At 40.9% G+C, this 24,223-nt stretch overlaps 2 protein-coding genes and 1 long non-coding RNA gene across 9 annotated transcripts in view; 1 reads left to right on the top strand and 2 right to left on the bottom strand.

Moving 5' to 3' along the window:
* The window catches only part of skap1 (src kinase associated phosphoprotein 1), a 38,374-nt gene extending 25,559 nt beyond the window's left edge, over window positions 1-12,815 (bottom strand). Inside the window, exons 1-5 of one of the 7 annotated variants that reach the window (XM_030399841.1) lie at window positions 12,664-12,815; window positions 11,300-11,407; window positions 9,020-9,125; window positions 7,824-7,849; window positions 7,561-7,677 (exon numbers count right to left, since the gene is read on the bottom strand). In XM_030399841.1, coding sequence (XP_030255701.1) covers window positions 7,561-7,677; window positions 7,824-7,849; window positions 9,020-9,024 — 148 coding nt within the window. In that variant the 5' untranslated portion in view covers window positions 9,025-9,125; window positions 11,300-11,407; window positions 12,664-12,815. Of the gene's footprint in view, window positions 1-7,560; window positions 7,678-7,823; window positions 7,850-9,019; window positions 9,126-10,502; window positions 10,761-11,299; window positions 11,408-12,180; window positions 12,314-12,396; window positions 12,546-12,663 lie in introns of those variants that run through there. The other 6 variants (XM_030399844.1, XM_030399842.1, XM_030399845.1 and 3 more) reach the window with 6 other exon arrangements.
* On the top strand, window positions 12,253-20,070 carry LOC115570975 (uncharacterized). Its single transcript, XR_003981855.1, has 3 exons — window positions 12,253-12,583; window positions 14,650-14,745; window positions 19,627-20,070. It is a non-coding gene; the product is annotated as an uncharacterized LOC115570975 (long non-coding RNA).
* A 742-nt stretch (window positions 20,071-20,812) lies between these two features.
* hoxb1b (homeobox B1b) lies at window positions 20,813-24,113 on the bottom strand. Its single transcript, XM_030399848.1, has 2 exons — window positions 21,873-24,113; window positions 20,813-21,621 (listed from the first exon to the last, which is right to left on the bottom strand). Exons 1-2 carry the CDS (start codon window positions 22,420-22,422, stop codon window positions 21,317-21,319), a joined length of 855 nt encoding a protein of 284 aa, XP_030255708.1. The 5' UTR covers window positions 22,423-24,113; the 3' UTR covers window positions 20,813-21,316.
* Between the last annotated feature and the right edge of the window lie 110 nt (window positions 24,114-24,223).

Here is a 24,223-nt window from a genome sequence, read left to right as displayed (position 1 = left end):
CGTTTTAAATATAATTTTAGCAATAACAGTAAGTAAATACGTTGGTGGGAGCCGTGTTATTGCACTGTGCCTTCTGAGCAATATCTCATGCCTATTACCTTTATATATAATTGCTCTTATTTTATAGTCACTGCTGTTAACATATTGTGCCAATAAACAATTATATGAGGGCATAATTCTTTGACTCCTGTCATAAATCAACAGCAAGTCCAAAGGCAACAGGTGTTACATAAAAAAGGTATTCTGTCGAGGAAAATAAGGCCAAACGCTGACTGATATCAGCGTGTTGCTTGAATCTAATACAGCTGGCCTCGCTTAAAATCGAGCGTATATTTCTTTAAATTATTTTCAGTGGACAAAATGTTGGATTTTTTTTTTTTATTATGGGGATTCATATAAATCAAAACAATAGTTCCCATTCATAAATCATAAAAAGATTATTGGTTATTGTCAAGTTTTCTCATTAAATGCCACAATTTTCCTTTTTTTCCAAAATGTAATTCGTAAAATTAAATAAATAATCATAAATAAAGCAAATAATCATCTGATGACTTGATTATAATTTAAAGCAGCTTTACCTTCACACAGTCATTCAATTACCTAATTTTGCCTTTTGAAAGAACATGTTGCAATTGTGCTTTTGCTTGTTTTACTTTTTTGCTGAAGGAAATATAGATTATTTTGAAAAAGATTAAAACAAACAAGTTGTCTAAGTGCTGTGCCAGCACACAACTTACCGAATTTTTTTTATAATTATTTCATATGACCTGTTAACATTTACAGGCATGTAAAATAATCATTAAATAACAACTGTACAGAAAAGGGATTTTTCAATGTTCAACTTTTTTTAACTACATGACTTTAAAAACATTTTCATGTCATCGTTTTTAATTTGTTTTAAAATAAATACATAAATAAACCAGAGAAGAAATAAATAAAGCTATTTCACAGTGCTTCATTCAGAGGAAAGCGGTAAATCCACCTCTATGACAGTAACTGCAGCAGAAGTCATTTCAAACTGCGTTTCATATACAAATGAACTCATAGAAAAATCTAATGCAATATAAAACAGCAAGGATGATGATTATTTAATGAACTTTCTTTGCACACAATCTTTATTTACGCCACCAGAGTCACAATTAAAATTACTGATTTTTAAATATGTTGTTTATTTGAGCCTGGTATTCTAAAAAATGTTTTCACTTTTGCTGACATCAATGCTGTTGGGAATTTATATCTTGAGTTATCGTCTACATTTTATGTATTGTGTAAATACAACTACAGACAGTTTTCTTATTGGACAATATAGGCTTTACTATAAATCATTTTCTTAATCGACTGGTTTCTGATTCCGTGTCCTTAGATAAGCTAACTTACAGCAGGGGCCACCATGAATCAAAGGTAAAAAAAATTTCGATTGTAGATAACAATCTTCAAACAGCATACAAGCCCACGGCGGCTCTGTCCCACTTGGCACACACACACAGCGCTGACTTCTTCAAGCCGTGCGGAGATCCCAGCGTAAAGAGGGATGCATCCCCAACATCCACGAATAACTCCACAAGGGCATGTTAATGACCTTAAAGTGCTACATTACAGCAACAATTAAACAGAGGGATCCCAGAGGCACTGGGAGCCGTCGTGTCACTGTCTGTGTACAGGCCAACACATCTCTCCCATCTCCATTTATTTCCCTAAGAAATCAGCGGGGCCACCTGGGCTTGGCATTGAAACTTCATTCATCTCCAGAAATGGATTCCAGTGGAGGGCAAAATCAAATTCTCATTTGCAAGGCAGGGGGAGAAAGAGAGGGAGTGAATGCAGGAGGTACCTGGGAACGCTAACCTCTGGGTGAACCCGCCGCATCTGATAGTTTTGCTATTTGTCTGTGACATTGACAGCTCTGGGGGAGATTAGGAGCCACCCTGCCCCAGCTTCCCACTTTGCATTCTGCCTATGTGCCTCTCTACAGATGGACTGCTGCACATTTACCTTCGCCTGTTTTCCCTGGGTTTCAACACGGCGCTACACCAGAGGCAGCGGAGGGATGTAATTATATACAATGCAACAATAAAACAAAGCAAATGAGGGGAGAGCTGCATCAGAGGGCTTACAAACCAGGAGGATGCAAAAACTACACGGTGTGGCTTTTTGGTGGGGGTGAAGCCGGAGATGAGAGTGATGGATGCCCTTCGGTTAAATACGTCCAAATCCCCCCTTCAAGCCGCTCTCTTCTTGCCAGGCAGTGTGAGTGAGTGTGTGAGAGAGAGTGTACAAGATTAATAGTGTAAACAGCGAGGGAGAGAGAGAGAAAGGCAGCCGGGAGAGAGAGAGAGGGAGAGAGAGAGAGAAAGAAAGAAAAGACTATCAGCATCTGCAGCAGCACAGTAGCCCTAGGGGAATAGTGTGAACTTTTGAACCCTGGTGGCAAGCAGTCGCAGCGATGCACAGAGCCTGCTCCTGCCTCGTAATGTGTGTGCGTGTGTGTGTTTCTAGAAAAGCACACAGGCAGAGAGGAGAGGAAAGGAGAGTGAAGGAGAATGAGGAAGAAGTGGAGGTCATTAACATATCCCTCGCTTCCTCGCAAACTAGCAGCCGCTATCTAAATGTCACAAAATCCATACACCGATGAATGCAGCGAAGAATTAATCTCCTGGCAGATATTCTGATGGATAGATACAGTAGATGGCTATCAGAGGGTCCAAAGAAACTTTGTGACCAATGGGCGTTATGTGACAGGACGGCCAATCATTCACACAACTCTGAACCGAGTGCAGACAGGTCACAGGTTGGCCAAGCAAGAGGCCAAAGGTCGAAAGTTCAGTATGTGGGCAGACAGCACGACCACAGGCCGACAAACCTGCGGGGAGGTCATCTATGCAGACCCAAAATACTGTCCAGGTGCTGCGGAGACAAACTGGGATAAAAGCTACGAAGGAGGTTGTTTAACTTCAATTTCTTTTGTATGTGTATATTTTTCTGAAAATGCGAAGCACCCGAGAAACTCAATTTAATTTTAGAGCTGGAACGATTAATCAATTTGGTGTAAACTACTAAAGTAATTGCCAACTACTTTTCTGAGATGAAAAGGCAAAATTCTCTGATTCCAGCTTCTTACATGTGAATATTTTTACTGGTTTGTTTACTCAGTACTTCACTTTACTCAGGACAGTAAACTGGATATCTTTACCTTGTGGATAAAATCTTCGGGAAACACTTTTTCACTTTTTTAGCATCTTATAGACCAAACAACTAATCGATTCATCAAAAATAATCTACTGAATAAACTACAATGACATTTAGTTGCATCCCCGCGTTACTTGACTTGAAACACAGGCAAGGGCCAGTTTAACTTTGCTTATTAATCCCCTAAAGAAGCATCAATCCATCAGCTGTCATCATATTTTCCTATTTGATCCAGCCAACATACCCGAGCCTGCACATTCAAAAAGCACTTCACTTCATATAGCGTTTCCAAGCTTCAGCCAAAATGACAAAACTCAGATTTAATATTCTATTTACCTCCGCCGAGTGATAATGTTGTTACTGTGCGCTGGCTCCTCATATTCAAATGAGAAATAGGCAACAGCGAGACATAACTTCAAATTGGTTATCCTACCGCATTCTATTGCACGTAATTGGTTTGTGAAATTGGTCCGGCTCAGTAATCACTGACAGGAGTCACATTCCTGCATTCTTTAAATAGGCCTACACAACAGAACACACATGCTAAAACTAATAATTTATTTAACGTTTAAGATATTATTCAAGCTGAAATGCAAAACATCCCCTATCTCCAGCTTCTATATTGTGAGGATATGAAATAAAATAAATCACCTTTGACTTTAGAAAACTAAGATTTCTCAATATTTTTGGACTTTTAATAGACCAAATAATATATAAATTCATAAAATAATCGTAAGATGCAGGCTTCCTGGACATATATCTCAAATTAGATGGATTAATAGATAAGTTCTCGACTGCTGAATTAATTCAGTAAGAAAAAAAAGAATAAAAAATGATCTGATTCCAGTGTCTTACATATATTTATGTAATAATTTCTTGTTACTTTCTTCCTCTATGACAGTAAACTGAATATCTTTGGGTTGTGGACAAAACAAGACATTTGAGGATGTCATCTTGGGGTTTGGAAAACACAGATCAACATTTTTCACCATTTTCTGATATTCTATAGACCAAACAACTGATCAATTGATCCAGAAAATAATCAACATCTTTTGTTGCAGCCCTATCTTAAAAGAAATGATCTCCAAGACATATCATATAAATATCAAGGATCATATAACACATGCCAAAATATATACAGTAAATCATCATACTGTATTTAGGATCTAATAAGATAAAAGGTTCCATAAATAAACAATCACAAAATGATATGAGGCAGAAAATAACATGCACATCTATGCCTGTGGATAAAATCTTTAGGGCCAACATCCACACCTGAGCAAACACAGACAATATGGCTCATCGTAATAGCATCATTATGATCACAAAGAAGAAGATGGAGACGTATCAAAGGCGTCACCTCTCCTGCACGCCTCCTGAAACAAAGCTCTTCCTGCAGTGCTCTGTCATCGCTGCAGCTTCCCAGCAAATATCCCCAAGCGCCCAGCAGTGCTCCCCCAATCCAAGAAAAACAAACAGGCCATTTCAACTTCGTAAACTTGACCTGCAAACAGCATGACAGGGCTAAAAGCCCCACATCTCCGCCTGTCTCCTGGGGTCTATTTATGTGTATGTGTGTTTATGCGTGTGTGCAAGTGTGTGTGTGTGTGTGTGCATGCATGTGGGTGTGGAAAAGGAGATTCAACACACCAGAAAGAGAAATTCCACGCATGTATTTGTTTATGTATGCAAAAATATACTGGAATGGCAGAGAGTGTGTGATGGAGAAATATCCTAAAAATGTGCGTGAGCCCCAAATAGCACAGAAAGAGCAAGAAAGGGGGCGATGTAGGGTGTTAAAGGGGGCAGACGAGGCTGGGGTGAGGCTGCAGGCGCGGTCAGGTCACCGGTGCGGTCGGCGGGTGAAACTCAGTTCACATTACCATGCAGACACCCAGGCTAACAATGGAGGCTCCATCTGTTCCTGTCAGCCATTACAAATCTGGTGTCACCCAGTCCGCTGAAGACAACAGGCCACCGCATCTAATCAAACGGCACAGGCTCCTCCTGCGTGTAAAAGCAGCCATCGACTTCACACTCACTCACTCTCTGGTTAGGGAACAGAGAGCAGCGAAGGCAGGCAGTCGATTACCACGGATAATACATTCTCCAAGTCACAAAGTCTCTATTGTGTACAGTAGGCGCAAATAAAATGATGAAATTAAGCTAAAAGAGAAAAAACACAATTTTCTATCTTCGCGTTAAATGCTATTCACCACATCACAAAATTATAATTCAATTTTGCCACAAAGGTCAAAATAAAATTTAAATAAACCCAAATCGTCACCATGGAGGATTGTTCCTCTAAAAATGTCACTGATTTCATTAAGTGGTCACGCCATTATTTTCCACAAACACTCCCTCTTCCATTGAAACAGACCGCCCAGCAGAAACGCATGAGCCATTTCTTTCAACTGGCAGTGAACAGAGAATGAACTATGAACTCCACATGCCCTTTCAGTGAGGACACAGGCCATTCACTACGCTAACACTGCCGCCGTCTCTCAGCAATAAAAAACACACAGATTTTTCCTGCAGAATCAAATGTTATGATTATTGATCTGACAATAAAACGTCTGTTTTTTTAAAGTGTAGTTGAGGGACGTTAGCTGTTGATATTCAAAGCAGAAATGCAAATGAAAGAAAAAAAAAGATTCTGGTGGTGCTGCATAATTGGCAATTTCTCACATTTAACACCAACAATGGCATTGAGCTCTAACAACTATCGCTTCCACGGTAACAGACGGCGTAGTTTGTAGTTGGGCGTGTTACCATTATAGCCGTAAGGGAAATTTTTAAGCGTTTTTATAGTTTGATTTTGTTTGTTTCCCAAAGGAAATCTCGCCTTGTTTATTCTGAAATGAACAATTCCAAAAAATGAATTATCATTGTCTTGTGGTCTTGTCTTCCCACCATCTGCCGTGATTTGTTCACTCTATTTTTCCAAAGTTGTAGAGAAAGACGGCAGTTACTCTTCTGTGGGCAGAGGACGGAGGAGTTCATTAAGCCGTTTCCAAATAAGGAGATCGTTTTTGACTAAATCCAGCTGGCATTAAAACAGTGACAACACATTCGTTCTTCTCACTGGGAAATTCCACATGATTCCAGCTTTACAAGGCGCCGGGTAGAAGATGGGCACCTGAGGCAGCCGAGTCAATAATGCCCACCTGCGGCATGTCACGTCAAGGGCTATTAGCTGGCGCATAGAGTCACAAATACAAAAAGTCTGAACGGGAGGGAGGGCAAGTCTGGAAAAGGAAGATAGAGAGAAAGATTGATAAAGGGAGAGAGGGATGGAACACACATGGCCCCTCAGGTACAGTGTTGTATTTCAAACCCGGTTGTGAAAGAATAGAGGGGCTCGGGGTCAATCAATCACTGCATTAGCCTGAGGCTACAGAGCCTCCTCTCTGTGTGGGCCGCCTTCGTTCCTCCCCACAGTCCACAGCTCGAGGGAGGAGATCAGGAGAGGAGGATCCGCCACTGGAGGGAGCTCTAGGTCCCCAATCGGGCCTTTGTGAACCACCAGCCTCCTTCACTCCAGCAGCCTACCTGCCCACTGGCCAGGAGGAAGAGGAGGGAGGAGTCACTGATGTCACCGGAGCCAGGCAGCGAGGTAGGAGGCCAGCGAAGAGGGGGGGAATTTCACATCTGTTTTTTCAAATTAAGACAGCAAGAGACAATATAGTGTAAAAGGGTCCAACTGTGCTTCCTATGTGAGGTGTAGGTGTGCCAGTGGGGCTGATGAGGGTGGTGTGTAAAAAAAAAAAAACTGCATTTGTTTGGTTCTCTCAGAGGAATACTGCATTGTCTTCTGTGACACCGACTCCTCCTTTTTACCTTTTTCCTTTGTCGGTGCAGAGTTCCTCGCACGCTGTAGCCTTTCAGCAGAAACACATGTTCACACAGATAATATAGATGTGTAAGTTTCATTATCGTGGCTCAAATTTCACTCCATTGTCCTTGTTCAAAAGAGATGGTATGAGCTTAAAGCTACATGCGCCATAATAAAATCATTTTCATCATTCATCATATAATCATTTTCATTTGTTGGGGTCTGTACCAAACAAACATGTTTTCTCACATCTGGCGAGCGAGATGTGCAGGCGAGGGCATTTCTGCAGCACTACAGCACTTCATTATAATGCTGTTGCTCAAATTTTACCGTTACCGTTCACTTGGCCAAATTGCATCTTTGTTCGATCTGGGCTATATTTCTACTGCCAAATTCAATTTCTTTCCATTTTTTTTAACTAATCTTGTGAAGGCCGTTGAGAGATCAGGTCTCTGCACTGCGCAAATGCATAAAAACTCATTCTCACACATGCACACACGCACAGGAAACCAGAATCAGGACTATAATGTTTAACTCACACTCAGGGGCTCCATCATCCTGGTTGTCAGAGGCTAATGAGGCGTCGTCTGATTGGACAGAGCGACCCAGACTAGAACTGCGGTTGTCATCAGAACCGTCTTCTTCCCTGTAGTTCGCTGAGTGTGTGTATGTGTTCAAGAAAAGGTGGATGTGTGGTACATGGAGAGAGATAAAGCAAATGTTAGTGAGCTGAAACAACTGTGTTTATACAGTAGAATGTGACACTTTGATGACAGAGATAGTTGAGGGTTGTTTTACTTACATGGAAAGGGGAATTCTTGAGGGTTTCTGTAAAACCAAAATAAGCATGCATCAAAATCTTTTGCACTGAACTGAAAAGTTTTTTGTGCTTTCATTTTTCACACAACGCAGCTCCAGTATTGCCTGTAAAATTCAGTAATTGCTTCCTGCACAGGAGACCACAAAACCACAGGTTTTCTTAAACAGAGCATGCAGTGCAGCAGGCAACACTAGCAGAGTTGTTTCCGCAGTACACTAATCACATTTCATGCAAGAGTTTCGGTTCTTTTGGGTGCCTGGGACGCATGATGAAAGATTAAATTATCTGGATCAAAACAGATTATACTGTGAGATCTTTAAGAACTTTTAATAATAAATAAAAGCAAGAATGAAGTCTTGAAGGTGACATCATTACACCAAATGAGCTTTTTTCAAATGTAATTTTGCAAACTGTGTTTAAAGCAATTACAGCAACAATTAAGGTTCTTCTGTGGTATTAACAGCAAAAGTCCGATAATGGTGTCATGAAATTACATTGTGAAACTTTGCTAGTAAAGTAGCTCCCTTTGTCTCTTACTTAACACCCAGTATGTTTACACGATGTTAGAAAAGTCCGACCATTGTGTTAGTGCGAATGTAAACATTTAAGTCCAACTGAAATCGTACGAAATCGAATTTCAAAGTCAGACTAACACGCCCAAATAATGCCCTTGGAAGTTGATCTACTCTTTCATGTACACGCCGTAGTCAGACATGTACTGCCTTATTCTGCGCATGCACCATAGTCCCTGTGTCGGGCACTGACCCGGAAGTTGTCAAAGGCATACCAGGTAGCCGCGAAAATCAAAAGAAGAAGACGACGATGAAGGTATCAATACATTATTTATTATGTAATGTTAGCGTTGAAAAATCCTCGATGTTTTCCCCATTCCCTGTGAAGCGCGTTTGCTGCTTCTTCACTTGTTTGGTATGTGACGTAACAGGGCAACCGCATGATGGTCCAGTAGCAACTAGCTCAAACGGTGCACATCGTCACCTACCGTGGTGGAGTCAGACATACTTCTGTTGATAAATCGATTATCTCCTGGTGCTTGTATACCAGATACAATGGCAGTAGTCCAATTAAATGGCCTTGAGGAGCTATGGTCGAAGCTCGAGTAAGGTGTGCATGGAAACGTACTGACCAATTTGATGCTGCTTCTTGAGGTGAAATCCTACCTCATGTGGACGACCCTGAAGTTATTCAGTAAGATTGTCCTCGTCTCTGTGGCACTTTCACTGAGGTCCTCATCTTCAAGGATCTCTAATACAAACAGCTCGCAGTCTGAAGAGGACAGAAATCCCTGTGAGCTTGGCATTCATGACATGTCACAAGGGGGTTATTTACTTTGATATTATCATCTGCAGATGTTAGTGAAAAGGCACTGCACAGTACTTTAATCAGCTGAAGTTCCTCGGTACATTTTACTTTAAACTTAACAGTAAGCAAATATTTTTACTTTAAACTAACTGTTGTCACACCTAACTGCAGTTCACAGTGTAAAGCTTCTTCTTCTTCCCCTGAGCAAAAAGAATCTTGTAAATAGAACTGCTGTGTCTAGCACTGTTAGCTGTGTTAGCTCGATTAGCTCAGTTCGCCAAACATAAATAAGAGCTCTGCTGCCCACCAGCTGATAACAGCTTACAGCTATCTAGCTCTCCTCCTGTCAATTTCATAACAGATTAGTTGATCACAATGTAGCATTATCAGGCAAAGAATAGGGTGCGTCAAATTTGTCATATTTTTCATAGGGTCTTGCTGTGTTGCCACCAAGTGATAGTAACTATAGTACAATACAGGAAGACAAGATCTTGTAATTGCCGCTTGATTCTGTTTGTCATTTGCATGGAAATCGTAAACAAACATCATGGAGTTGGCCTGAGAAAAAATCTCTGTTCATCCCCAAAAACATTTCTATAATGCCTCGGACGCAGCTCAACCTGTTCTTCCCAAATGTGTGGGAAAAGTTTGTAGAAAGAAAGTCGTAATGATTACTATTTTCTAAAGTCGATTACTAAAGTCGTAATGATTACTATTTTCTAAAGTCGATTACTAAAGTCGTAATGATTGCTATTTTCTTTCACCATGATGTTGAAAACTACAAGCTAGATCTTTAGTTACAGTTATATTACCCACTTAAGCTACATCAATGCTTGTGGAACAGGTTGGCCCACATCACTTATCTGATTTTTTTTTTTTTTAATGTCCTCACTCCCATATTATACAAACAGGCTGACACATGCAAATGTTCTTCCGAAGACACTGTGTGACTGCCTGGCAGCACATGCAAATGCGGTAAATGTCAAGGTGCTACCATGTTGGGAACAGTTAAGTTAAACAGTTAAACACGGGTACAGAAATATGATGCTTTGATGTTCCAGTTGTTACCTTTGTTTGTACAGCTAGAAGTAACAGTAGGTGTCTGAACACTTACATAAAGAATAAAAATAATGTAATTTTTTGAAATTGCCACTCAAAGTTTGTTCAACCCTTTATGTGTTAACGACTAGTAGAATTGTATCATTCCTACATTTTACATTTTTTTTATCATGATAAGCGTGCCTGCTTTCCCTACTTTTCAAAAGTTACACTTACTAGCAGGATTTAAAGAAAAAACTGTATAAAACAAGCATTAACAACAGTCAAAAATAAAGACATTACCATCCAAAAGCCTCTTAATGTCTGGCGGGATCGTCCCCATCCCTGGCTGTCACCCGTCCACCTTAAGACACTTTGGTTCGCTGACTTTTCAGACTTTTTCTGACCCTTCACGCTTTCTACTCCACAAGCCAACCTATGTAAATACAGCTTCTGTCCAAGTGTTGTAGCTTTATGACAGCAACAGCAGCCAGGCACACACACACACTCACGGACCAACTGGCACAGCATCTAACCACCTGTGTCCTCCTGTTCTGAAACCTAACTTCCGTGCATGCATCTAGATTTGCACATAGTGGGTGGAGCAGGTGCAAAGATGACAACTTCCTCTGCACTCTGGTTTCTCAGTCGAGGCTGATGACACAGTTCGACTGTCACTGAGAAAACCTCTGTCTGACCTACAAAGACGCGATTGCAAAGGAAGCCTAAGAAGAGGTTGTGATTCTTTACTTTGGCTACCTTAAGCAGCTTTGGAGCCAAGCAAAACTTGCTTGTGATAAAGAAGTGAAGAAATGTAAGAATATATACAAATCCTATGTGGGTGCAGGTGTTTGTGGGCAACTTGAAACCTTTGGATTAAAACTTTTGATGTGACGAATGGCTGCTGCTGTAGTTACATGTATCCCTGCCTCTCTTTTTATGCTTTTCACTGTGGACATGGATACTCATCTAATGATCAAATGGCAAAGATGTTGTTTGTAAAGCCTGCAAAACCAACCGTATCCCTGTGTCAACATTTTTAATTTCAAGTTACATTTAAATGTTCTGTAAAAACTGATTAAACCCCCCTAACATCATACCTCAGGTTTCCAGGTTGGCAATTATTCAAGCGTTCCTGAGCAGGACACCGAATCCCTCCCAGCTCCTGACATGCTGCTCTGTTGTTGATCTGTTGCAGCCTGACATCCCTGCAAAGTGGGAAAGGCAAACAGACAATTTCCCCACAGGGATCAATACAGTACCACATTATAAAAAAGAAAGTACTTGTCAGCAAAATAGGATTCCCCTTTGGAATTTCTTCAATTGAAAAGGGCTATTCAAACCTTAAGATCGGGGCTCCATGTGGGGGCAACTGAAAAGCTATGGGGTCAATCTATCACTCTGAAATCTAACACTGCAACCAGCAGCTGAAACGGGCAAGCAGCAGATAAGCAAACCGGACACTACAGTATTGGAGAAATTACTCAGCATTACTTTTACATTAAGTGCAAGAGTCAACTGGCCTGTCTGCTTCCAATATGGGCATGTTCAAGGATCTATACCTCTAATTTAAAGGGATGTTTTGGTCAGTAACTCATGTTTGTTTTTAGCCCTACTGCCTGTGGCCAGTACTGTTAAGTCCAGTTAAATCTTCCACCATTACAAGGAGAGGATTCAGGCAGTGGTTTATACAGCATTTACCAGTTTTGTGGTGAAAACAATAACAGCCAATTGGTGTTTTGAATAAATTAGCCAAAGTATGTCATAAGTTTTCCCACAACCACAAATATAGCATGTGTAATACATTAAAAGTCATCTAAAAGTGGTTCAAAGAGAGAGCCCCATTACAGTCATCACCAAATAATATTTGACTAGCTAATATAAAGCTAACTTAAGCTACATCAAGTGTTTTGAAAATGGCTAGTTTACATGCAGTTATTTTTCTAATTGGGGGTAAAAGGTTTTTCGTTGGAGCACCAACCTGAGTTCATACTTAACCCGCTTTTTGTTTACTGCATCACTGATCATCACAGTAACCTCCTGACACCATCAGGTAACCTTAGTTGTTGGTGGTGGTGACTGTCACACTGCAGCTAACCTGCTAGTTGACCGTTAGCCCGGAAATAGTATTTTAGCGCCTTTTTTTTCTTATATTGTGTCTCAGTTTAGGTTTCCTGAAAGCAGGTGCCCCGCTTACCTGAACGCGTCAACCATTCAGACGAAGTGTACTGGTTTTAACTACGATAATGTGAGGCTAACATGTAGCTAAAGTACTGTTAGCTAATTTAGCTAACTTAATCTGACTTGTTTGAGAGCCGTCAACGTTAATGCACGCGAGCTGACTTTGCCTGGCAGCCGACGTTCCTCCACTGATAACATTATAAGTAAGTTAATTTATGAAATATTGAATTACCTCCTGTTACAATGAAGGTGGAAATACGCTTTTATAAACGGTTTTACTTACATGTACACCAGTAGCGTTAGCTAATGTTAGGGTTTCCACCAGTTGTGGTGCTGCATTCAAGTACCCCTGTCCTGCCAATATATGAATTAAGTTGTAAAATCGGAAATTTGATGTTTCGTAACTTAGACGATGTTTTTACAAACATTTCAACGTGTTTTAATTCACATCAACTACATTTCTGAACGACGTTGCCAAGGAAGGTAGCCGTTTGTTTTTAATTGTGTATTTATTTATTGTACACAGCGTTTACTGGCTAATTCAGAGGGCCTACATTTTGTGTAGATGCTGCCTTAAAGTACCATTTTAGACGGTGGGAAATTTAAGAATCAAAGAGATCAATAACTGATATTTGGAATCGATATTCATGTGGAAGTGTATATATATATGGCAACACTATATGTATGTGATAAATGTAGTTACTAGGTACTTTGCAGATTTGTATAATTTTTAGTCTAGGTTATTTAATATTAATGTGTTACCAGTCACATAGTGTTGTGGGCAGGGCTTTGATAAGTTTAGAGCCTAAGTTGCACATGTTTAAATTAGTTTATTTTATAGGCAATGATAACCTGAAAAATGCTAAATATCGGCCCTAATGGAGACCTGAAATGCTATCCTGAATGTATTAATCCTGTAACTGTGTTTAAAACTCAGAAAATACATATCCACAGGGATGAGATTGATGTTTTAGCACGGCCATACAACAGTAAAAGATATGAGTGAAGGCTCTACTACTAAATCAGATTTTCAAATGGTTAATTAACATTATCTTCACCCTGAATAGCACATCACGTCTTATTGAGTATCAGAAATTCGTACTTTCTATCTTTGAAATTACAGTATTCACCACTTTGATGGGTCTTTCAAGCTCAAAAAGTAATTATGATATTTCTGACATCCCTTGAATGGAGCATCACTAAATTGGCCCCTCACTATATTTGACAGGGCACGGATGAATGGTTTATATTACCAGCAGAGGGTGAACAGCACTGGTACAGCCTGGACTGGGTTTTTATACACACGACTGACATTAGTGTAGAGGAGGTATTGGTAGGCGTACTAATAGAAATAGTGGTGGGTCTGTCTATCGCCGTATTGATCCTGTATTACTGAAAGACTACAAGGAAAGCCATCAAGAAACCAAAGCTCACTGCTCACATCGACAGAATACCCCAGATATTATCAATCAAAGCTTTGTCAGACTAACGGTATATTTGTTTTGCTTTTTTAAAATATGGAGTGTGTAGTCAAGCTCACAAGATGATTATTTCATATCCAAGGCAACACAAACACGACTTTAATTGGTATTTAACAGATAAACAGGCCTGAATGAGTGTTGTAACACAATGTAACATTTTGATTTGATATCTAAATTGTAATAAAATAAAGGGATGTGTCCATGGATAATAAGCACATTATGTTCAAAAGAAATAAATATTAAAAATATTGTTCGAACAATTTGTTAACCGAAAAAAAAATTAATTGCCAAGTATTTTGATGATCTGATATTTTCAGTCAGTTTTTAAGCACTGATATCAAACATTTGCTCATTCCAGCGTCTTAATTGTGACGATTTTCTGCTTCTCTTTGTCATTTATGAGCGTTAATCAAAGGTTTTGGGGGTTTTTGAACAAAAGAAGATTTCACTTTGGACTCTTGAAAATTGTGCTGATGATTTTTATAGACTAAATGTTTAATCAATTAGTCGTGAAAATCATCAGCAGATCACTCGATAATTATACTAAACATTAGTTGCGGCCGAATGCCCAAATCATCTCAAATTGTGTAAATCATCATGTACTCTCGTTTCTTCAATGGAAGAAAAAAATAGCATTCTGTTGCATTTTTAAATACAACCCGCATAGAAAAATGACAGCTGAAGCAGCAGCAGCAGCAGTTTCCTTTCAGTACATATTTGAATAATTTTAAGTATTTCTTGTTGAATGCTATCTCAAGATGGTCTCCTTCTCTGTCACTTCACGACAGGAAGCCACGGGGTCAGGGCGAGTTGAGTCCCATGTCAGGATTGTCCCCATGTTGACCTGCGCCTGACTGGCCTCCCAGCAAAAAGCCCCTGTGAAGGTAAGAGGAACTGGGGTCCCCTCCCCTGGAAAAGAGGTTCCCTCCCCTTGACAGCTCCACAGAGCCCCAGCCACCTGCCTGCTGGGTCAGCCCCATATGAAAAGGGAAGCCCTTTGTAATCCGACGGGGATTACACCACCCAACAATGCGCCGCTGAAAGAGCGACAAAAGCCCTGTATCAAACGCCGCTGAGGGGGAGCAAGGCTATGATCTCCCGCTACTACCAACACTGACTCCTCCGCCACCTCTCATCTCCCCAAGAGGCTCTCCCCCTTTAGCATTCGCTGCCTCTGTCCTCCTTCTGCCCTCTCATCTTTTAGATCTGGCCTTTTATCAGCGCATTCCTTTTCATTTGCATTGCGGTGTGGGGAGGGACAGCGGGTCTCTCTGATCTGATAGAGCCAGGAGAGAGAGTCGGGAGGATCCTCAGGGCATGAAGGGTGTGTGTGTGCGTGTGTGTGTGTGTATCCTGTCCTGCAAACACACACACAAACCACACTGCATTCTCAAGATAGGCAGAAACTCTTTTGCAGTCCAGAAGGACAAATAGTGAAGCACCCATGCCTGTCTTTCAGGCTCTGTTTGTCTTTATCTTTATTTCAGGGAAGGAAGTGCTGTGGTTTAGGGGCATGTTTGTGCTCAAAATGTCCAAAATACATGGCATACAAACACATTTGTGATAATATTACAGCAACATCTGTGCTGTGCTTTTAGCTTCGGTGCTTTTGATGCTCTTGAATGCAGTTATTGTATCGTTTTAAACACATGGTATCAAAAAAAGATTGAAGTATCGATACTTCTGACAACCGTAGTGTCAAACCTTCGATCGATGCTGATCGTTCCAACTTCTTAATTGTCACCATTTGCTGTTTTTGATTGTTTTACATCAAAGTAAATTTAATATTTCTGAATTTGGGATTGTTGATTGAGAAAAACAAGATTTGATGACATCAAATTTGGAATAATGATGAGCATTATTGGATTATATATTTGGTCTATAAAATGTCAGGTAAAGGTGAAAAATGACTGTGTCAAATAACTTGTCATGTCCTCAACCCAAAGATATTCACTTTACTGTCATAAAGGAGTAAAACAAAATTGAAATATTCATATTCAAGAAGCCTGAATCAAAGAAGTTTAACTTTCTTTCTCAAAAAACTCAAAAGACTCTTAGGAGTCGATGTGTTGACGTATCCACCACATTAATAAACAATTTTCAACATTATCAGAGTGCCTCCGATTCTCAGTCTGACATGACTGCCTGCCCGTGCCACAGTTAGCCGAACAGTCACTGTATGTTCTTATCTTATCTTTTATTAGTACTCAGCCTTTGACCTTATCCTCGAAGAGCGCCTGATTTATTAACATCCACATTACTCACTTTTTACTCCTAACCCAGTGCAGCACCTGCCTTATTTTTTCTGAATTATCTATCAGAATACTTGGTAATGAATTTAATAGTTTACAACCAATCGATTAATTGATTGTTACTCCTAAATCTCTGAATAAAAAAAAGTTTAAGAAAATATAAACAGAGGACTCAATTACAGATTATACTGCTAATATTTGTTTGCCATAAATCACTCTGTAAGAATAGGTGTCGCCTTTTCCAACAGCAAATATCTCAAGTTGGTGCTCAAATGTCGCCCTAATTTAAACAAATTCAACCCCTTAATAAAAAAAGGTGTTTGGCGTTATCCTTGAGGGTCTGTTGTAAATGTTTGTGTTGCTCGAGGAGATAAAAAGAGCTAGTTTACTTTTCGGATTTCCTCAGAATCATTGTATTCCCAACCCACCCATTGCTCAAACATATGTCAGTGTAGGGGGGCTTTGGTGGCCGCGGAGGTAAAAAAAAAAAAAAAGGTGATGATAGATCGAGGACACAAAAGACAGAGGAGCAAATGCGTTGTGCTAAATCTACAACCTTCAGTCAGCCTGCATATTGACTGACTCACCTCGGCTTGTACTCAAATCAATGTCAGCCCTGTGAGCATTCAATATAAAATCATTCAAATTGTATTATGTTAGGATGTATGAGCCATTTCCAAATATTAATTCAGCATTATTTGAGGTGTCTGTTAAGGATAGCAGTTACAGCTCGCTGTGCGTCTACGCGACTGAGCGATTACATACCTCTATTACATGTGACATATGAATATATGAGAGGGACCTATTTTTCATTACAGAGACAGTGTCCCTAGAGGCAGTTGTTAAAGAAGAATCTATGAATTATCCCCTTGGAACAACTGGCCCTTGTCACAAGCCGAGGACAGAGGAAAAGGGAAGGGAAAGGAAGGGAAAAGGAAGGCACAGCACTATTGATAGTGGTGGGATTGAGAGACTGGAAGGACGCCAGAAGAATGTGTCTGCCTGCGCTCGTGATCCTGCACACTGCCGCCTCTCCCTCTGTCCAGTTAATTGGAATACAAAGCAGAGCGGGGTCGATGAGAGAGCGGTGGCGGTGAGGAGGGGGGGGAGCCTGCTGTCTGTCTCCTGCAACGCTCAACCTTCACTGCTCGCTGGGAATTGACTGGGGAACCAGCAAGCGAGACCGACACACTGTCACTGGTAAAATGAACTGTCACCTTGCATTTCTCAAGCTCCTGGCAGCATCGAATTGGCCGCTTTGAACCATGTGACGTGACACTGATTGAGTTCTGGTTTTCCCCCCCTCCTGGGTTCTAAAGGAAGAAGCCGGTTTAATTTCAAGTGTACGGCCTCTCCATGCAAAGTATCCAGGCGGAGGGGCACATCAGCATCCGACCTGCATCTTTGCACCAAAGCTTCCATGGCTGCTGCTCTATTCTTCCTCACCACCCCTCATTATTTCATTGTGCTGCTTCGTTACTCTGCCTCTCAGCTAGTCTTGTTTTTCTTAGGGCATATAGTCATGGCGGTCTGACAGGCACACGGAGGAGGAAAACTATTAGGGGTAGCCATTTGGATCCTGGAGGCAATCCCAGGGAGTATTAAGACGTTAACCCTGGCCAAGTCACTTGTCTCTCTCAGTTACTATGCTGATGGAGTGGGGAAAGGATGCAGTCGCAGGGGGGACCCAGGAGGCTGGGGCTTCAGGTCGGCTGCCGCTTCCAGATCCAATAGAGCCTGACTCGGATGGGGGATGGTTGTCAAGAATCTCCCAGGCTGGGCTAAAAAGAGCCTCAGTGCCACAACAAAGGAAGGAGAGAGTGTGCCATTCATAAGTGGGCAACGTTACTCCTCGAGGCTTCAATGAACAAAAACAGAGGAGAAATCGTGGGAAGTAATTGAATATTGGTAAAAATCTGTCGAATAGAAATGACAAATGTGGCTGGTTATGATTTCTTTGGTGTCTCTGAATTTTGAATGCTTCCTTCTTTTTTATAAAGGGCCACAAAAGTATTGTTTTCAATAAAATTAGTGTTAAGATAAGATAAGATAAGATAACTTCATTTTACAAAACAAGACAGTTGATTACATTTTCTATTTTTTATTCTTTTCTTGAGTTCTGCAAACCAAATAATCTGCAAATTAATTTATTATCAAATAATTGTTACTTGCAGCTCCCCTTCTTACTTGAGGTCGATATCTCTGACATTACCAAAATCAGAGGCAGCATGTTTTCATCAGAGCTGCAGTTATCGTCTGTCTAATGCATTAAAAATGTCATACTATAACCAACAACCTTATCATGGTCGTAATTTATGAATAAAGCAGCATTATATAAAGTTAACCTTATATTTTGATATAAATTGTTTCATGTACACAATGACATTACCTTGACTTTGAACTGTGCAAAATGGTTGTGCACGTCCCCAATCGGAAGCCCCAATTCCCTAATTGATTCAGAAGCTGTTATATTTCACTCTTTCTTTTTTTTTTTAGCCAAAATCTTCACTGTCTCTGCTAAGCTAAAAGTGGTGGCATGTACCCCATCTGAAATGGGTGCACAAACCAGATGGGGGATGTAAATAACGTCTTTTTTTTAAATCAATTTTTGGATCTTGAGGCTTCTAGAGACTTCGATTACGCCGTACAAGCTGTGTAGAGCCATTTTCCGATCCGATTTGCTGTGAAGCTCCAGACATGTTTTGTGAGGACTATGAGACGCCACCTGACCTTCCATCAGTAAGAGGGTCAGTAGATTTTCAGGTGAACTGTTCCTTTAATCTGCCAAAAAAAAAAAAAAAACATCATCCACTTCTTATTCTGCTGTGTTTCTTTGACGAGCCATAAAATGCCTTTCTCGGTCTTGATAAAGGTTTCTGGACGGTAATAAAACACCAGGGACATTGATGGACTTTATTGTTCCATCCCTGAAGAGGTCCGTTATGTTATTTTATAAGTAGTGTCAATATTGCTCTGTTTACTGGAAATCTCTCTCTCACACTTCATCAGACGCTCCCTCACTGCTCCATTCATCTCTGCGTCTTGTCAGCATACAAATCTATGTACTGTATATGTGACAGATAAATGGCTGTTTGATATCTGCCAATAAAAATGACTCCACTGTGGTATCTCTTAGATGACCGACCCCCCATTATCCCATGAATACTGTATCTAGTTTCCCTTTGAAGCGCCGGGACCCTGCAGAGTGACATGCGACAGAGGAACTGGTAGAAAACCAAGGAAGTGAGCCTGGCAATAGACTTGTAAAAGAGCCTGCAACAACTGCAAGCAGCATGGGGTACAAACAGCACCGGGTTGACCTCAAACAAAATGCAGAGGAGGGGGGGGGGGGAGGCGGGCCGGCTAAAGATGTGTAAGATATCTGAGGAGAGAGAGGTTCTATCAATAGACCTCACGTTTGTGTAGTTTTGGATTGTGTCTGTGACAAAACAGCATCGCAGCGTTCATTAACCATTTTCTTCCCTTCCCCTCTCCTTGCCCTACATTCTCCAGGCAGAAGGCAGAGACGCTGATCCGAAGGTGAAAAACATCCTCCTCCTCTCCCCCAGCTGAACATCTGTCTCGGCGGCGGCGGCTGCAGCACCGACTCTGACACCTCCAGATGGAGAGCCCGCTGGGAGCGCTGAGGTATTACCAACAGAGATGGCAGGGATCACACCTCTGGAATGAAGTCCCACGCTTGTTTTTTCCGCACCGTCCCCTTTTTTTTGTTGTTGAATCTGTCACTTTTCACCGTATCGATCGTCACCTCAACAGTCCTTGGCCTTGTGACTCATCTGAAGCTTTTGGCTTGTAAAGGAAATGCATGACAACAAAACCTCTCAGCCCTTTTCTAATTTACAGTAATGGGCCGTATGGTATTTCAACTGTAACTTCTATTAGTGGAACTGTATTAATTTTTAATATAGTTGTGGGAGAACTGCATACTCATGCGGATATATTTCACATGATTGCTGATTTCCATTTCCTGGAAACATCTTTTTCCTGAACTTATATCAGTTTTGCACAAACCAGAACTAAATGACTGAATGGCTTATAATCGCTTCAGTCTAAATTTTAAGCGCAATACCTGAAAAAATCTAAAGTATGGGAGGCCGAGAGTTGACTTCTGCGAGCCACTCTGGTGTCTTGACAGATTGACTCTGCATTCATTTGTGCCTGAACTCTGAGTGAACCTCAGCTTTAGGAAAAAAGGGCACCAACAGGCCGGTGCTGCTGGGGCAGAAACTGTGTGCACAAACCTAACACCCAGTGCAAATATTGAAACTGCTGCCCCTTCAGCATGACACGAAACTAGGTGGTCAGGTCCGGCAAACGTTTAGCTTCAGCCCAAATGAGCGCGAAAAGGTCAAATAACCAACTAAGTTCCTGTGATTTTTAAAAGAAAAACGTGGTCGTTTGATGAAAAGTTTTCAACTCAAATTATGTAAAATACAAGTGGATGTCAGTGCAACCTGTGTCAGCTGTATCCATGCAGAATTTGGGTAACAAATCAAGGGTGAGACCTGGCTCCCTGGAGTTTGTTGTCATGTTTAGAGCCCCTGGAGGTATTTGGAGGTGAAAAGGTCAGTGGGAACCACCCCATGTGTTGTGAAAGATTCCTCTTGTCACATTATGCAAGGGGCCTTTGGTAAGACTATTAATGGAGGTAAGTAATAGAAAAAGAATTAGTCAAACATTCATATTTAGAACAATTTATTATTTACACATATTTCTCAAAAATAGGAGGAAAAGGCTTCGTCCAAGGCAACAAATTCTGTAAAAAAAAAGTACGAGTCTGATTGGACTGGATATGGATTTATCAGCCTAAACATTTTCTTTTTACATTAACAGCAAAATACAACACGCTTTTTCAATTTTATAAACTTTATTAAGCTAAATTATCTCAACAGTTGTTGGAAAATACCCTGTAAATAAATAGTGCAAACAATGACACTGAGTACTTCAGTGCTCCAACACAAAACACAGCATGGGCTTCAGAAGGGAAAAAAAAACGTTTTTTGAAAGTTTCTCAGCATCCAATTCAAGATCAATGCACCATAATCAGCACATGAGCACACACAAAACATACCCTGTATCAACTTCACAAGTCCACATGCATTTTTCACAGTTTTTACGGAATGGTGCGACTGGAGGGGGGGAAAGAGGAGAGCAGCTCAGGCCCTCTTTTAAAAAAGTCACATTACGGTTCACAGTCTTTCCCCTTCGCCTTTGGAGAGGTGTCAGGGCCGCACAGTTTCTCCACAGGTGCCGGAGCCAAAACGCAGCCCAGTTTCTCGCGTTTCTTCTGCTTCATCCTGCGGTTCTGAAACCAGATTTTCACCTGCGTCTCGTTCAGCTCCAGACTGGCGGCGACCTCCACCCTGCGCGCCCGGGTCAGGTATTTGTTGAAGTGGAACTCCTTCTCCAGCTCCGTCAGCTGCTTGGTGGTGAAGTTGGTTCGGATCACGTTGTGCTGACCGGGAACCCCGAACTCCGAGAGGACTGCTGTGGGGAGAAATGGATGGATGAGGATGGAGAAAGTCATGGAGCTGAAGCGGAGGATGAATAGAAAAAATGACACAACATTAATCGCCAAATACAGTTTTTTCAGTATAATTTAAAACACTTGAGCCTCATTAGATCATTTAATTTGTGCGTTTACGCACCGTTTACGCACTGTGAGACAATATTACCTCCAGAGGTCTCATGGGTTCTCTAAATCTAAATCTAATTTTCAAATCTGAGGATGGACGAACCTGTTTTAGGCGGATTCCTCTTCACTTTCATCCAGTCGAATGTTTTGGAAGTTTCCTCCACATGCTCCAAATCCTTGTCCTTGCTTTGGACCGGTAACCTTGTGTAAACGCTCTCTGGGTACTCTTGCAGCCTCTGGTCCCCGTTGCCAAAATGTAGATACTGGCTGCCGGTTGGAACTCCAGGCCCACAACTGTCCCCGGTGTAGGGAGCCATGTTTGTTCCAAGAGGAGAAACTTGCGCATGGATGTAGCTGCGGTCCTGTTCGGGTGCGAGGCCGTACTGGTGGTGTCCGTACTCCAGAGGTGACCCATACATGGAGTTCTGAAACTGCACGTCCAGGTTGACGTGTGTCTGGTGGTGCAGGGGGAGGCTCGGGGTCTGGTGTGGCGCAGAAGTTGCAGGAACCAAACGCCCGTCCGGTGCGTAACTATCACTTGTTGCGCACGAGTTGGACGACATGTATCCATGATTTAAATTGTGGTATCCGGCCTTGGCACTGAAGATATTCGCTCCCCTGTTGCACACGGGGTAGTCTAAGTAGGAGTTCATCCTGGACCCGGGCCTATTGTTTGTACAGAAGTGATCAAGACCGAGCAGTCATTAATCGGTGCTCTCCCTGTGCCCTAACCTTCTAGGTAGTATGTCAAAGCTGTAAAACTGCCCTCCACCCTCATATCACCTTCCTGACACACCATGTGACCCGCGGCGCGCCAATGGTGGACGACCTACAGCACTCCGTCAAGTCTGCGGGCTCGTCCATCAAACGGCTCCCATTTACATGACAAACGCTTCAATCAAACGCGCTCATCCATCTGATAAGAACACAAACATCAGGACACATTTTCGGCTTGCAGAGTGTGAACAGCTCAGAGTGACAAATTAAGGACACATTTTTAAAAAAAATAATGACGAATATGTGCAACAACAAATAATGATAAAAGGGGGTTTAGTGTCATTAACGTTGTGAAAACGACCTCCAAAGATTATAAGAATGACACATTATAGATTTTAATTGTCTTGGAAATGTCAAAAGTTACTAATTACTTTTACACAAGAACAATCTGAGGTAGTTTTTTACTTTACTCGAGTATTTCCATTTTCTGTTGCTTTATACTTGTACCTCATTTTAGAAGCAAACATTGTCCTTTTTACTCCACTACATTTATTCGATAACTTAAATTACAAGTGATTTTGCAGATTGCATTAATTTATATAGATAATTTACCTGCATCGGATTAAAAATAACGCTAAAACCGATAATCAGTGCTGTACGAGGTACCCAAACATCATACATGAGTAAAATTAAAGTTATTTTGTTAAAAGATTACTTTGGTACAAGTTAAAGTTTCGTATTGTTGTTTTTATTCGATTGAATAAATAACTTATAAATGCTCCACTTTGCCTCTGATGCAGCTTTTAATCTGTACCCAGTATCTCTAAGTTTTTTTTTCATAAATGCAGAGAATATTATGTAAAATAATTGCCTGGAGCGGAAGTAGAAAATGTACTCAAGTAAAGTACATTTGAGTAAATGTCCTTAGTTACATTCCATCACTGCCATAATCAGAGAATGAATATCTGATCCGATGATCGGCGTTAATCGGTTGACCCATGAGTACACACATACATGTGAATATGTGTATAATTTTCTTTTCCTATTGATAATTAATTTAATACCAGTCACTTTAAGGCGTTTACTCGAATATTACATGTATGGGTGCTTTTCACTTTTTTAAAATCTTTAATTTTACTCATATTTGACTTTTTTGGTAGGTTTTACAACTGTAGTTATAAAATAAACGGATCGATTATTCCTCTAACCGAACCTGAATGTCACTCAAGGCAAAAAAGAAAAGTAATTATACTGAATAATAATATCTGGAATCGGAAACATGTCACCATTTGTTTACTTTTTAAATTCATGCCTTTTTTTTTTAGCGGTGATGATTCTGTTGATTTTGCGTAATTCTCAGCGTTTGAAACAGGAATTGTCGACATTCCGAACTCGCTTTGGATTTATCTGAATATAGATTTGCTCAGACGGTGTATTTGGCTAATTACCAAAACATTTCTGCGGCCTTTGGGCAGCTTGAGTCCCGCAGTCAGAGTGAAAAGCAGCGCGGTGAACTCAGTGATCCATCATGCGCTCTTTTTTTTACAGATTGACAGCCTGTGTGGCCACTCTGCCCATAAAGGAACAAAGACACATTCAAAAACCATATACATAGTTTACTTCTTCTTCTTCTTCTGTTTTTTTTTTTTCGTGCCTGAGAGTTAACGACTCTATAATGTAGCCTAATATCTTCCAAAAACCTAACACGTCCACACTCACGCGTAATTAAGTAAGAGT

This window comes from Sparus aurata, chromosome 20, assembly GCF_900880675.1.
Source record: "Sparus aurata chromosome 20, fSpaAur1.1, whole genome shotgun sequence".
Taxonomy (NCBI): domain Eukaryota; kingdom Metazoa; phylum Chordata; class Actinopteri; order Spariformes; family Sparidae; genus Sparus; species Sparus aurata.
Note: the sequence above shows the minus strand (reverse complement) of the source record. Positions and strands in the feature narration are given on the sequence as shown.

What these genes read in the sequence shown, in the direction of transcription:
- hoxb1b (XM_030399848.1), bottom strand. Translation starts at nt 22,422, where the DNA reads ATGAACTCCTACTTAGACTACCCCGTGTGCAACAGGGGAGCGAATATC. An exon ending in GAGGAATCCGCCTAAAACAG is followed by an intron (nt 21,622 to 21,872) that starts GTTCGTCCATCC and finishes TTCTCCCCACAG; the next exon opens with CAGTCCTCTCGGAGTTCGGG.